At 41.1% G+C, this 16,196-nt stretch overlaps 1 protein-coding gene across 1 annotated transcript in view; it reads right to left on the bottom strand.

Annotated features, from left to right (window-relative positions):
• The window catches only part of FER1L6 (fer-1 like family member 6), a 155,533-nt gene that overhangs the window by 84,119 nt on the left and 55,218 nt on the right, over positions 1-16,196 (bottom strand). Inside the window, 6 exon segments of the mRNA XM_038555452.1 lie at positions 1,596-1,696; positions 3,941-4,061; positions 8,519-8,702; positions 9,352-9,376; positions 9,378-9,461; positions 14,807-15,159. Of these exon segments, the coding sequence (XP_038411380.1) occupies positions 1,596-1,696; positions 3,941-4,061; positions 8,519-8,702; positions 9,352-9,376; positions 9,378-9,461; positions 14,807-15,159 (868 nt within the window).

Here is a 16,196-nt window from a genome sequence, read left to right as displayed (position 1 = left end):
AAAGATGCTTAAAGAGAATTGCAGGTGGCATTTAGCTCACAGCAGGAATAGCACCGATACACATTGCTTCTATAATGAGAAATGAAAAAGTAAGATTGATAGAAAGAAAATATATATATTTATTTGGTTTTTATCCTTTTTAAAGCAAAAAATGACAGGTAATTGAGAAATTAGGAAGGATAGAACTTATAAAGCAGAACACTAGCATTTATCTACTTAGCTACCCCTTATCTACTAGTTTTTGCCTTCCATCAAATAAATCTCTGCCACTTCATTGCTGCCATTATGACAAATTCTCATTTTTGCTTAAGTCTTGAGCTAATTAATTTCAAGTGTTAGTCTAGGTCATTTCTTTATGTGATAGGCAGCTCCTACAATGGCCCCCAGTGACCTCCTTCTTCTGCTCTTCATGCCATTGGGCAGTTCCCTCTCTTTGAATGTGCACTGGACCTAGTGACTTGCTCATAGTAGAGTATGTAAGAGTGATGAGATGTCACTTCCAAGATTAGGTTATACAAGACCATGATTTCCATCTTGCTGACATGTTCTCTCTGACTCTTTCAGTTTGCTCACTCTGATGAAGTCAGCTGCCATGTCATGAGAGGTAGCCCACATGGTAAAGAATTGAGGCTAACTTCCAACCAATAGCCAGCAGGGAACTGAAAGTCCTCAACCCAACAGCCCGTGAAGAACTGAATTCTGCAAATAACCATATGAGTGGTCTTGGCAGTGAATCCTGCCCACTGGAGCCTCAAGGTAACTGCAGCCTCCCTCAGTCAATGCCTTGACTGTAGGAGTTTCTGAGAGGGTCTCAGCAAGTGACCCAGCTAAGCCACACCTGGACTCCTGACTCACACAAACTCAGATCAATACTATGTTAAGCCACTAAAATTGGGAATTATTTGTTACTTTCTAAAAAGCATTTAATATACTCTATTTTTAAATCTTCTGTTATATTGTTTGCCACCTGGAATCAGAGTCCTTATGTGGTGCTTATTGTGCTATATAAAAAATTCTATTAAATGGCATTTGAGGGACTTCTGGGTGGCTCAGTGGTTCAGTGTCTGCCTTCAGCTCAGGGCATGATCCCGGGGTCCTGGGATGGAGTCCCACATAGGGCTCCCTGCAGGGAGCCTGCTTCTCCCTCTGCCTATGTCTCTGCCTCTCTCTGTGTATATCTCATAAATAAATAAATAAATAAATAAATAAATAAATAAATAAATCTTTTAAAAAATGGTATTTGATATAACTTATCCATCTAATTGTCAAATAGCTGCTGAGTAGCTACCAAATGTTAGGAAGCATGCTGGGCATAACACTCCTAGCATTTTTCTTGTTTCATTTAAAAGTCTCTGCAGTGAGTCTTTCTTTTCTTCTCTCTCTTTTTTTTTCCCCCTTTGCTTTATGCTTTAGTTAAATGTCAGGAAGCAACAGTGAAGCCAGAAGTGCCACTAAATTACTGAACAAAGTAAAGATGGATAGAGCTCTATAAAATGGCCATCTGAATGCATAGAAAATCAACTCTTTTCTAAGGTAATTAAAAGCTGATTCCATATAAGCTCAGCAACTCATATGCCAGCTGTTTCTCCCAGTACCTGCTTTGACTGATGAAGTCACTAAGCACTGTCTTCATTTTCTCTTCTGATGCTGTCTCTGAAATCTTGATCAATTCTCTTGCTTCTTCTATACTCTCTTCCTGAAAACAAATCATAGAGGTGGAGGGATGAGAGGCAGAAGGAGACACTCTAGCAGAGACACTGATTGTACTATCTCAGACATACTATTCTGCTGATTTTGTGTTTTAGAAATGAATGAAGAGTTTCCTCATTTTCTTATGCCCTATCTGGGAAATGCTACTGCATTCTAACTTTGAACCTTGTTTTTCTTAACTGGAATCGTTCCAAATACAAGTCATCTCCTGTGTTGTTCAAATTCATAATGTCTATCCAGATCATTTCCTAATGGGGAACCATTTACTTAGTCTATCCTGTGGGGAAACCTCATGTCAGGAAATACCTAACAAAATAGAGTAAATTAGATACAATTATTTAAAAAAAAAAAAACTTCAAAAGCAGTGTTTAAGTTGATTGGTTATATAGGAATATAGTAATACTGAATAATCCTGAATTTCAAGGGTTATCAATTCTTCTGATTATAGGGGTTTGAGCAGGGGGTGAAGTGTTATAGAGGAGGAGGACAGGTTGCATATGATAATTGCTATATGCTTGTGTATTTAATAATCATACTTTTCTTTTTTAGGCCTAAAGGCTGTATTCCATTTAGTGGCTTGGAGGGATAGGACACTTAAAAGGAAATATGTATGTTATCAATGCTTTTCTAAAATTTACAAAAACCACATTATCTACTACACATCAAAGTTTGATGTCTGGAGACACACATTTCCCTTTTTCCCCAAGGCAAAATGCAGAGTGGTTAAAAATTTATGTGTAGGTCAAACTACCTCTGTTCAAATCCAGGCTCTATTCTTACAAGTGAACTAACCCCCTTATGCCCAGTTTCCCATAAAATCAGATAATAATAGCGGCTACCTATAGCACCATAGAGAGGTGTGGACTTCTTCAAACACTACTTAGTGCTTAGTAAACATTCAATCACGTTAGCCACGATATGCCAAGTGTGGCAGGGATCCTGGCACTGAGAAAGGAATTAGAAATGAATGAAAAGGCAGTTGTGGTCTCTAGGGAAATATTCTGCTTTGTTTTGTCAGGACTTTTAGAAATAAACTCTCTCTTTTGCCTGAAGGAGAAGCAAAATCAGCCTTACAAAGCGAGTCTACACCTCCACATAATGTGGAGGTCCTCTACCCCCTTTAGGCTCTACCTCCATGATGCCTGGATTCCCCAAGGCCAGCAGCGATTCTCTGTTTCACACAACTAAAGACAGAATGACAAAGCAAATGAGAGAGAGAAATTTGTTCTTTCCTTAGAATAGGTTGTCATGGAATGAGAGGGTCACCTGGTGAGGCATGGCGGGACAGAAAGTAGAGGGCGCTCCTTGGAGCTGTGTATGCACTAAGAGAAATGTGAGAGAGGCAGAGCCGCAAAAGGCAGGCTCAAGAGCCCAAAGAAGCAGAGTTCCCAGGAGTGCCTTCCTCCCCAGGGTTGAGTAGAACAAGCCAGCAGTCACTGCATATTGGCTCTGTCATAAATACTCCCAAACATTCAATCCCTCAAATAACTCTCGGCCCTTTTCAGGTGTCAGGTCTTATGCCAGTTGCCAAAGAAGAGTGGGAAATGGTTATTGAACAAATAAACACACAAATCAATTGTAAAGTACAGAGAGCTCTGAAGGTAAAGCGCAGAGTATTGCAAGAGAGGAAAAGGGGGAGAAGCCAGAAGTCTTTTCTGAGGAAGTAGTTGAAACTGAGCTGTGGAGGTGGATGGGTGATATGGGAGAAGCGTGGAGGGGAAAAGTAGCTCAAGATGAGGGAACAGCATGGAGGTGGAAATCAGGCATGCAGAAACTTCGTTCTTCAAGAAACTAAAAGTCCAACGTGCTTGGGACAAAAGAGAGAGTATGTGAGAGGCAGGACTGGAGAGGTGGCGGGACTTCACCGTGTAGGCGATTCTCCATGTTAAGGACTTAGAATTTTTTATGAGTTGAAGCCTTGATCTAACAATTTTGTGAGAAAGTTGTCAATCTCCTGCCTTTTGAAGATAAGGAAAACAGCCTATCCCTAGGTCCTATAACGTTAAGAAGTAGAGCAGGGATTCTAATCCAGATATTTCTATTTAAAGTAAAAATGTATTCTCATTCCCCTACATCCACAGGGTAGGAACTCTGTGCCTTCCAATGCAGCAGCTGCAATTTATTTGTATTTAAATTGAGGTCAAAGCCCTCTCCTAAGTGAAAAGGAGGCACCCTCTCCTTGCCTCCATCCACCCAGTGTTCAAATCCATCACCTTTGAGAGTCACCTACCAGTAGGTCTGCCATTTTCTCCAGCATGTTGGACCAGTGCAGCCTAAAGGTCTGGTCTCCCCAAGAACTGATGAAATAGACACAGGGCTTCTTGGCTTCAAAAGGCAAATAGTTGTAATTCCTGTGAAAACAAGTTTGGTCTGGACATTAGTTGGCAACTGGTATTTTTCAGGCAATTCCAGCCACATGTTCATGTTTTTTACATTCTGAATGGGATGAAGGAGGCGGTGGCAAAACAATCAAACTATTAACTCCTTTCTAACTGGGGACCTACGAACAATAAACAATGAATAGATATGTAGTGATAATGGTGAGATACTAACAGCTACAGTCATCAGACCCAAGGCAAAGCCTAGAGCTGAGCACCAGGGGGCAGGGTTTATCAGGCAAACCTTCTGCAAGGAGGAACTTTTCTTTCCGGTTGAAAAGAGAAGAGAAGGAGAAAAACTAACATTTTCCCTTTAATGTCTACAAGATACACACTGTGTGAAAATCAATTGAGATAACATGTGAATGAACTTTAAGAGCGTCACATATTATTAATGATGATGAAGCATGTTCCGCAATCTAAACTGGAGCAACCATGCTGCCATCTAGGCATGCATGCATCCATGCATCCATGCATCCCTCCATCCATCACTCATCTATTTGTCCTCTGTCCATCCATGCATCTATCCGTCCATCCATTCATCCATCTATCCATCCATCCATTCATGCATGTATCCAAAATTTACCGCTGCCAGGCTTTGGGGCTGATAATGCAGGTGACACACTTGGCTAAGAAGAGACAAAAGGGATGGCAACATAGCTAAAGGGGAGATTTGGAGCCAAAAGAAACATTTGAGGATGACGGTTGGATATGCTTAAAAGCTGATGAGAAAAAGATAGTCAACATGGTGAGATTAAAGACACAAAAGAAGGAATTAATTCATCAGTTTTGCTCCCCCAGGAAAAAGGGAATGGGGTGAGACAGTAAAGTGGGAGAAGTGTGGCAAAAAGTTGAAGTTCTCTGTCAAATGACAGCTATATCCTTGACTAGGTTTTCCTCAAGCCTCCTGTAATTTTCCTACAAACAGCTGGGACTGAGAAGAGAAACAGGGAAGGAAAGCCAAGGCAAAGTTCTTTGAATGGGCACTGTGAGATGTGTGGCTCTATTAATGTGGATGGTGTTTGGAGTCACATATATGTAGAGGCAGAGAAAGGAGAGGCAGAGGGAGAGAAAGCTTTGTTTTCATTCCAGAAAACTAAGGAGAAGTTCAGCCTGAAAGAATGGGTGGTTGTTCTTTTTAGCTCTCCAACCCAAATTTCTTCTGGGGACCATAAAGTTAGCAAAGGTGTCCTATAGTCTATTCTGCAAAAAATAAATCAGGAAGCATCCATTTAGAAGAGAAGCCAAATAAATTCTTGGCAGAACCTGAGGTTGTTATTATAGCAGGAAACAATAAATAAATAAATAAATAAATAAATAAATAAATAAATAAATAAATAAGTAAGTTAGAAATCAAACTGTGCTTCCATTTCTTTTAAAATTATTGTACTGAGAACCCAACAAGATACATTTTGGCCCAAAATTGTCTTTTGTTCTAAGGTTTCTATGGTTCAGATTATTTTGTGCTAATGATGTTCAGGGACTCTGTCTTTTGGATTCCCAGAGTTCTCCTAGTCATACTGGATCTGGGACTGGGATGCTGTGGGTCTCAGGCAAACTCACTACAGATGGAGCACAGCAGATGGGAGTACACCATGAGGGCACTGTGCTGCCAGTGGGAAAAGAAGGCTGCCAGTTTGAATGGCTGCCCTGACACAAGACCAGCCTTGTGACTTTGGGCAAGGGTAGCCCTAGAGTCCTGAGAATGAAATGATGAACTGCTATGAGTGTTCTGTGCTTCATCTCATTCTGAACTCCAGCCCAACACATAAATCATATGTGAATGCATGTGCTTTGTAAAACTGTAAAGCCTAGAACAAACTCAAGGAAGCATTTTAATGAAGGCAACACACAACTCAATTATATGCGTGAATGTGTGTGTGCATGAATGTGCATGCTTCTGTGTGTCCATGTATCCATGCACACATGTGTCTATCATAGACATAGGATCTTCCAATGCAGCTCCTGCCACTCTGGTTTGCCACTATGTCAACAGAACCTCAATATAGTGACTGAGAAATATTCCTGAGAGACAGAAAGTCCAAGAAACAGCATGATTAATCTTGGTCTCCTTGAGCCAGCTGGCCAACACTAATATGAGGTCCATCCAGGAGTGCTTTGATATTTCTGATTTCCTCCCCAAAACATTCCCACACTAGATCTGACATTTTCAACCATCATCAAAAATGGGCTAGTCCAACAAGGGAGGGGAGGTTTTCCCTGCCTGGTCCCAATAAAAGGATGAACAGTATCTCTGAGTTGTCTCAGAAAAGTATCCCTGAGTTTTCACATCCAGTGATAAGATCAACTTATTGATCTGTAATAAGTTGACTCATTGATCAACTCAGTTTTGAGAATAGACAAAGAAACCATCAAAAGACTTGGAAGTTTGGTTTCCTTGTTGGGTGTGGAAACAAGAATGGACAACAATATGCCTTCCAGGGAGCAAAAAAACATCTCAAGGAAGGTGGTCTATGGGAGGGACAGGATTTAGAAAATATAGGACACACTCAAAAATGAGCTAATAAACAGCTAAGATTATTTTTACTCACTCCTTCATACTTTGTCCCAAACACTCTCTTTCCACTGCTTAAACCCCTTCCCATCCTTTAGGATATTACTTTTTCCGTAACCTTTCTCAATTCCTCACCTCCTCCCCAGGGAAAGTAAGTTACTCGCCTCCTCTCTCCGTCCCTATAGTACCCTGTTCCAAATCCAGTTATGGTAATTCCTTAACTCATTCAAAAACATCTATGAGGACCTATTACATTCCAGGCTTAGAGAAGAACAGATACACAGGTTAATAAGACACAGTCCCTGTACTCAGAGTGCTCAGAGTCTCATAGGAGACAGACAAATAAAAACATCCTAATGCAGTGTGATTGGTACTTGGTGGAGGGGAGTCCAGAAGTCCAATCAGACTTGGGATTCAAGGAAAAGAATGTAAGCTTAACCTTGAAGGGTGATGGGAACCAGAAGTTCTGACAAGGAGGCTTGTTGACTGGCAGAGGGAAGAGCATAGTCAAAGGCCCAGAAGCAGCAAATAGCAGGACACATTTGGAGAACCACTAGAGACATTGAGTGTCTGAAGGGATGGCGGAGTGTGGGGAGTGACTGGAGACGACGGTAGAGAAGTAAATGGGGATGGAGACAACAAGGTGTGGCCTTTAAAAATAATCCTGAAAGCCACAGGCAGCCAATGAATGATTTCAGAGTAACTGGCTCTGATAGATAGTTTGGTGAATTTCTTGAAGAAGATCTGAGTCAGATAGGAAGTTTTTAGAATAATCCAGTTCAAAGATGCCAATGGCCAGAAATAAAGAAATGGCAATCAATATGAGAAATAGTTGAGAACCAAAATTGACCAGACTTCATTGTTGACTGGATGTGGGAAGGAAGGGAAAAGAGGGCAGCTGCCAGCTTTCTGGTATGTGGTTCAGAGGACACAGAGAATGGTAGGGCCAGTCCATGAGATGGGAAAGATAGAAAGAGGAGCAAAGTTGTCTATGGAGACGATGAACCTGCTACAACCTTGGGACATCCAATAGGGGTGTTTGCATCTGCTGCTCAGAGAAGAGGGCTTTCTGGGGAAACGTGTTTGGGAGTCCTTATTATCCTGACAGTGCTCAGTAAGCTATGGGCCTGTGCCCAGAGAGAGTGTCTAGGTCAGGAAGAGTGGAGAGAGTGAAGAGCACCAGCAGTGTAGTTCCAATCTCCTCACATACAAAGGGGGAGAACTATGTTCTCTTATGAGAACCTAATGAGAAGATAAAGGTTTTTCTCATAGCACAAAGCTCAGATTACAGAAAACTCTCCCTGTGTGTGGCTTTGCCTTCTTCTTGTAAATCACGTGGTTGATGCTCAATATCAATTTCTTACAACAGAGGTCTAGAATTTTACTTTTCTTTGGATGTTGAAAGTTCATGTAGGTTAAGGATAAGTGAGTGTGCATGGAGGTACCCCAGATTTTTCCCAAAATGGTCTTTTCCGCTGGCTGACAGTTGTTTTTTGAGTTCTTTAGTTTGCAGCAAAAACAAGATAAGAAATGATGTATCCAATAATCCCATTTACATAACAGCACAGAGCTCAGATGAATATAGCAACTGTTAATAGGGCTTGGATTGAAATGTTAAATTCTGACCTTCCTACCTTGTTATGTTCAAAGTTATAGATATGGTAATAATAGCCATCATCATTGGTCTGCCCTTAGATGAATAACCGGATGTGACATTTGGAGAGTTGTCAACTTGTCACTTAGGATTCAGTAGAGTGTCACTGACCATGTTGCCCCTGTTCATGCCTTGCTCCCATAACTGAGATTAAAAAATGATGTTTTTTGTTTTAGGGAAGATCTGAATCAAACAGTCCCAGAAACAGATCAGACTCTCACTGTCAAAACCCTGGCTGTTCTCCCCTCCTGTGTCTCCTACCTGTTCCCTTCTGTCACGAGTGGTTTCTTTGGGTGAGTGGTGGAGAGCATAGGGATGGCAACACTGTGGGCTGTATCCCCTTCTCCTTCCTGCAGGAGTGGGAGATTGTCTTCTTCAGCTGATTCAGCTGACTTCTTCTTACTTCCATGATGGGAACCTCCATCAAGCAGGTTCCCAAAATTACCTATAGAGATCACAGCAAGGGGAGAGAGGCCAGGTAGGTGTCAACAAGCAGAATCTGGCTATTTGGCAGTAGGGATCCAAGGTCATATCCTCCCAGGGCAGAGAAAGTAAGACCTCAGTATGAAGATGGGAAATGTGATCATCAAACCAAAGTAATAAGATTGACAATGATGGTGAGCCATCATCTACATACCTCTTATGTTCTCTTATGTAAAAACTATTTAAGTCACAAATTAACTGGATTCCATCTCTACTTCCTTTGCTCCTTAGGCACTCTCCTGATGTGAATCAAGATCTTCTCTAATGGAATGCTATTTCTTGGAAAGGTTTTCCCAGTCATACAACAGCTCAGGAAGATTTTTGGGAGTTATAATAACAGCATTTATAATATGCACAAGACCTCACATGCATTAACTCATTACATTCTTGCAATAACTCTATGAGGAGTTACCACTATTTTCATGAAGTATGAAAATAAATCTATCCTTCATATATTAACACTAAAGTGAACAAAGAATTGTTCATTTCTTTCTGAGGTGCAACTCTCTGCCAGAATGCTATCACTTCTATGGAAGACACTAACTTATTCATTCAAGAAACAGGTGTAAAGCCAATGCCATATGCCAAGTACTGTGCTTGTTTGCACTTACCAATAGAAACTTCAAAGCTAATAGGGTTTATCTCCAATCTTCCGGTCAATCATGGTAGCTTCAAAAAATGTTCCAAAGAGTAAAAATTCCTCATATTTTTCTGGTATAATCTATAGAAGAAAGAAAATATTAGACAAGCCTGGCTCTATTTTTTTTTTTAATTTATTACCAGGAAGCTGAATTAGTGATGTTAACTGGTGCAGGATGATTTATGGGCACTGGAGTTTTGGTGTCAGCCTAGAATGGCACATCATTTCCCCATTAATCAATCAGGCAGGCAGGAACCAGGACCTACAAATTACAAATCTAGATTCAGCCATTTATCTAGAATGATGTAATCTCAATCTTCCGAGTTTCTACCTTGCAATTAAAATCTTTTTTTTTTTTTTAATTTATTTTAAAGACAAAGGTTGGCATGTGTATGCTTCTATGGTACTACCAGCAAAACACAGGTCTGGAATGGCCTTCAGGTGAGCAGGCATTTAGAAAACACAGTCACAGGATCAAATCCTTATATTGGAGCATTATTTTATGGATTATACAGGATGGTCACATCCATTATATCTGTTCCTCAAAAACCTTAAGAGGTCAAATCTGGACCATTCCCATTTTACAGGGAAGGGAGCTAAGGAAACTAAACTTAAGGTTGAGTTTAGTAACTTTCCTAAATATTCTGACTACACGCCGGTGCTCTTTGGGCTCCTATGTCATAACCCAACACCTTGCTGCTGCTCAAAGACAGATCTTGCTTCCTGAAACAATGCAAGCCTGGATAAAAGAGACAGGAGGGCTAGGCACTTGCATGAACATCAGCCAATCCAGTGCATCCAGGATGAGCTATAAGTATGTAGGGTCTCAGGATCACATCTGTTTTTACACTGAAAAGGGTCTTGGAGTTCCTCTGCTTCAACTTCCTTCTATCTGAATAAACTAAAGCTCAGGGAGACTAAGGGGCTTCCCCAGGTCACAAAGCATGTTGAAATCAGCCAAGATTTGAGGCTTGGCTGCCCTCTCAAGTAGCTTACATTGTGGAAGACAGGACTACTATTTGTAGGTGACTCCTATTGACGTGAAACAGGTTGATGATAGTCCAGGGAGCAGATATAGCTGAAATGTAGCTGACACACTGACACAGCATCACATTTCTGAGCAAAGAGGCTTAATGAGCTACATATAGTCTATGCTTCCTGGTTTCCCAGTTGGATTTATTAAATTCCATGGAGAAGCAATAAGGTTGGTTTAAGGAAAATAAGTAGTTGTGGCTTTAGAGCTAAGGGCCCCATTCAATCAAGAGCTCTGAATCCTATCCCTCAGAGAGCCAACAGATCTCAAAAAGGTGACGTTTCCTTCACACAGTAGCCTCCTTGCCTTTGACAGCAGCAGGAAATGTTTCTATTGATCAGAAGATATTCGACAGGGTGGGGCCCCAGGGCTAGCTCTTAGTCACAGAGCACACACCCTTCCCACCTGCTGCCACGGTATCCACTGGCTGTAAAGCCACTTATCTTGCCTTCTTGGGGCCAAGTTTACTCTCTGGGAGGAGGTCAAAAAGTATTTGGAGACCTGGTGGGAATATGGTCAATGTAAATAGGAAGAGAGATGTCAGATTTCCTAGCCAGATAAACCTTTCTTCAAACCCCTAGTGCTGCTACTTCCAAGCTGGTTGATTTAAGGAAAATCATGTCCACTCTCTGGGTGTCACTTTCCCTGTCTGTGAAATAAACATTGTTGCAGGGCCTACAGGGGGGAATAATGAGACCATCCACGTGGAGCACCTCATATAAAGCCTACACATACAAATGTCACAAGAATGGTAGTTGTGGCAAGTATTTCAATGGATAAAATTAATCTCTTAATTCTACCCATCCTTTGCAGTCTAACTCAAATGGCCTTTTCTTTTGGAAGCATACTTTGACTTCCTGAGTTGGAGAAATTATGATGATAATGTCTCCTGAGCCCTTATTATGCGTCAGATGTGGTATTAAGACCTTTACCTACTTTATCTCATGTAATTCTCAAAACTACCCTAGAAGGGAGATGCTTTTATTCTACCTTTTAAAAGATGAGGACAATGCAAATTGTGAAAATTTAAAACATCTGTCCAAAGTTACTAAATAAGCCTAATATGTGCCAGGCTCCGTTCTTAGCACTTTGTGTATGTTAATTAATTAAATTCTCACTGTGAGCCTATGAAGCAGAGATTATTATTGGAAATAAGTGTAAGGAGCTTATGTCACTTGCCCTAAGACCCAGAGGCAATGTCTCTCTATAGGCTGGGCAGTAACCACTGCCACATCTAAAATCCAGCTGTCTTACTTGAGAACATTTTAATCATAATATTTCACCCACTCCAGGAAATATTAGTCTTTATCTGTAGCTCCTTATTGTACATACCACTTTTTACTTCCTGCACATTTATTTTGTATGACTTACCTCCCTTTCTATATCATAATTTCCATGGAGTCAGACTCTATTTGTATTCCTACCAATATTGAGGATGATGTTTAAAAAAGAAGCTGGTCAGTACATGTTCACAGAATCTGAAAATGAACACATCTACTAGATTGGCTATGCTCTGTGAAAGCTCGGCATAGCAAGATAAGCTTTGACAGTGGTGATGGTGTGAGTTGGAAAAGCCAATGTCATGGGATCTCACTTGTCTAGGGATGCAATTAAACATGGCTGCAGCAAGGGAGATAGGAGCTCAGGACCCCGAAGAGCTAAAAAAGAAGATGCTGCAAGGATAGATATTACCATTACCATATTGGTAAGGGTGAGGTCTGAGCTGTTGAGGCACTGAAGAAGGTAGAAGTCCAGGGTGGTGGTTTTAAAATATGTCCACAAATCCTTGGAAAAACCTCCCTCAAAAGATGAAGCCTAATACTCCTCCCTTTCAATGTGGACTGGGCTTAGTCACTCACTTCTAACAATTAGAATGTGGCATAAATATCAGTATGTGACTACTAAGGGTTTGGTCGTAAAAGACATTGAAGTTTCTGCCTTATTCTCTCTTGGATCACCCACTCCATTCAGGGAGAAGCCAACTGCCATGAAGATACTAAGCAAAGGTCCGTGTGGTGAGGAACCAAGTCCTCCTGGCAATAGCCATAACAGTGCACCATCTTGGAAGTAGATCCCAGAGTTCCAGTCAAGTTGTCAGATGACTACAGCCTCTACCAACATCTTAATTAAACCGTATGGATGGGATGCCTGGGTGGCTCAGCAGTTTAGTGCCTGCCTTCAGTCCAGGGTGTGATCCTGGAGTCCCGGGATAGAGTCCCACATCGGGCTCCCTGCATGCAGCCTGCTTCTCCCTCTGCCTGTGTCTCTGCCTCTCTCTCTCTCTCTCTCTCTCTCTCTGTGTGTGTCTCTCTCATGAATAAATAAATAAAATCTTAAAAAAAAAATACCATGGAAAATTCTGAGCCAGAACCACCAAGCTAGGTATTCCCAAATTCCTCAACCACAGAAAAAATAATCAGTTGTAATTTTAAGTTGCTAAATTTGGGGGTAATTGTTATAGAGCAATAGATAACTAATAAGCTCAGCAAGAAACTGACCACAAACAAGAATCCAAGACGAAGAGACAAAGAAGGAGAAATAAAGGTTTGAATGAGACATGCATTTTTCCTCTCCTACCACCTTCTATCCAAGAGCCAAGATGGGCCCTTGGTCTTGTAAGAAATGTACACTCTAAAAAAAAAAAAAAAAAAAAGAAAGAAAGAAAGAAAAAGAAATGTACACTCTACATATATTCCCAACTACCCTTGCTTTCTGCTAGAATTTTTTTTTCAAGGGGCCTCAGCAAAATATCTTGAAGATATTAACATGAGTTAATAAAATCTTCTATTAGGCCCTTTCTACTTGGCTAATTCCTGTCTAGAAAAGATTGGATTGTTTTGACAGTAGGAAAGATTGCTATAGAATCAGATACAGTCAGCTATTAGCATAGGTGGCTACTTAAGGTACCTGGCAAAGTCCAAAAAATGTTTCCAAAGTTAGCATATATTCTGAAAAAATACACATAAATACAATCACATCAAAGCAATGTCAATTCTAACCATAACAAATTGGCAGTACACATTTCCAGAGAATATTTCCCAATATACAAGTTCATAGAGGAGAGCTGAGGAGGTCCACAAAATATCCAAAGTAGGTCCAAAACATAGAGTGGAAAATTCCGAATAAATTATAGCAACAGCCAGTCATAGCAACAGCAAATGTACTGCCTAACTACCATGAATGTGCAAAGAATGCCTATTTAATAGGCATTCCCTCATTTTCCCCCAGGAGATGCCTATGACAAAGAGACTATTACTACCCCCATTCTGTTGATGAGTAAACTAAAACATGGAGAGGTATTAGTATCAGAGCCATGAATAGAATCAACCCTCAAGATTTCCAGCCCTTGGAAACAGAGCTCCCACCTCTCCCCCACACTGTTTCTTAATCAGTAAAAATAAGTGGCTCTACCAAGACTATAAGGTGACCCAGACCAGCCATCACCTCCCACCCCAAATGATTGTCTGGTTGACCTGAGGAAACACACTCCCAGAGGCAGAATCATCTAAGTTAAGAGCCAGAATCCACTCACTTCTGTTACTAACAAAACACAGGTTCCTTCATTTGCTTAACTACAAAGCAGTCTTGCTAATCTAAACAGTTGGGATGTGGGGGGCGCTTGGGTGGCTTAGTTAGTTGAGTTCTGACTCTTGATTTTGGCTCAGGTCATGATCTCAGGGTCTGAGATTGAGTCCCGCATTGGGCACTGAGTGTGGAACCTGCTTAGGATTCTCTCACTTGCTCTCTGCCCCTCCCCCAGTCACGTTCATGTTCTCTCTCTCTCTCTCTCTCTCTCTCAAACAAACAGTTGAGGGGATATTCACAGCTTGTATCCATCTCGGAGACCTGGATTTCTTTTCCATCACACAGAAGAACTGGGCTAGAAAAATGCTAACATGTTTTATGTTGAGTGATAGGCATTCCTTTGAATTGTGATTTCCCCTCAGGCTTGGACAGGGGAATGTTTCTCACATTCTTTCATCTCAGTGTGTCACCTTCTCTTGCCCCTCTTTATTCCTCATCCCACATTACCTTACATCCAGAACATACACTAAGCTAATAAAGCTAAACAAAATTAGGACACAGAGCTCAGTCTATCCCCCACCACTCACTTCCACTAGCTCCCCTGGAACACTTTTATTTTCCTTTTACTTTGGTTCTCATGGGACTTTGTGTTTTGGGGTGACACTGGAGGGATTTATCATGAACAGATGGCTGTGATGTCAGGAAGAGGCAGCAGGTCAGCCCAGAATACAGGGCTGGGCCAACACACATTTTGCAGGGGGAATAAGACCTTTGCATACCTGTGGGAGCCTGTGGGAGCTGGGCTGGCAGGTGCTGCCTCCACTCTGGGCTTGCCTGGCAGGGGCTGTGGAACAGTGCTCAGACCTACCTCAGGGGGCACATCGAAGCGTTCCACTTCAACCTCCGTTGAGTTGGTCTTGTCTGAAGCCTGCTGGGATCTTCCATCATCAGTTTTGTCACCCTTGTCTTTACTGGAGGCTTTGGAAGATTTGGAGTCTTTGTCTTTCGAAGACAACTTGAGTTCCTTGAGTGCCTTGGAAAATTTAGATTCCTGTGCCCCTCCTGAAAGGATCTCCACAGCAATTTCCACCAAGATTCTTCCCCTGAATGACACACCTTCTCCAAAGCCTTCATTCAGTTCCTGGTAGTCATCCATCAGACTGTGGTTCCTGGGTGAGCCATACAGGTTAATCCAGGCAGGTCCAAAGGTTGGTAGAAAGCCTGCAAAAGCCCCAAGTTTTAGTTGCCCAGTAACATTTCCAAGTTGATTATTTCTAGCTTTATGAAAATTGCTCACATTCATTTAAAATGTAAAATATACAGAAAAGACAAGAAAAAATATTTACAAAATAGTCCATCCCCAAAAGAGCCAGAATTGCCATTTTGCTATATTTGCTGTGTTTCCTTCCAGTCCTTCTTGCATGCACACATTTACACTTGTTCACAGCTGTGATGATACTATGAATGCCGACGTGCATCCTTGTCTGTTCGTCTAATGTTTATTGACATCTAATGCTTCTAGTATTGCTCTAGACATTAAACATGGAGCCCAGTGGCGAATGAAGCAGAAGCAAACATTAAACAAGTAAATATTTACATTTTAAGTGCTACGCAGGAGATTTGCCTTATGCTGCAGAAAAAAAAAAAAAAAAAAAAACAAGTTGAGGAGGCATGGAGAGGAGTCAGGCAGAGAGAGAGTTTGTCCCAAAGGAGCATCAATTTTAAGAAGCAGGGATATTATGTTAAAGGAGATAAAAAGATTTTATGCCCCATGACATCTAACTTTTAAAACTCGTTTCTACATTTCTTTGAACACCATCAAAATGTTCCTGAAAAGTTGGGGTAAAACATGCTTACATCAAGTTGAGAAATTCTGAGGGTGAATGGAGTGTGTGTTCTGTATAAGGCAATCCTGTGGCAAACCCTTCCACAATTTATATAAAGACTTAAACAATAAGTGTTTATTGAGATCTTTCTGTGGTGTCAGACTGTGAGAGGCATAAAAATATGTAAATCTTGTCTTCTGCTTAAGCTAAGCCTTCAGTATATGTACATACACACACATACATTCATAAATATATTTATCAATTAACACCAATTTGTAGTGCAGAGAAAAATTGTGTTGGGATTTTTAAAGAAGGAGGGTTTGTTGGAATATTTAGAAAGTTATCACCTGGTAATTTAGGTTTTTCAAATAAAGAAAGAATAAAAGCTCTTTCCCCTGACTGGTGGATTAGCTGGGACTCCTCATTCCCTCC

The sequence above is a fragment of the Canis lupus genome, chromosome 13 (genome assembly GCF_011100685.1).
Source record: "Canis lupus familiaris isolate Mischka breed German Shepherd chromosome 13, alternate assembly UU_Cfam_GSD_1.0, whole genome shotgun sequence".
NCBI lineage: Eukaryota > Metazoa > Chordata > Mammalia > Carnivora > Canidae > Canis > Canis lupus.
This window is presented reverse-complemented; position numbering and strand designations above follow the sequence as displayed.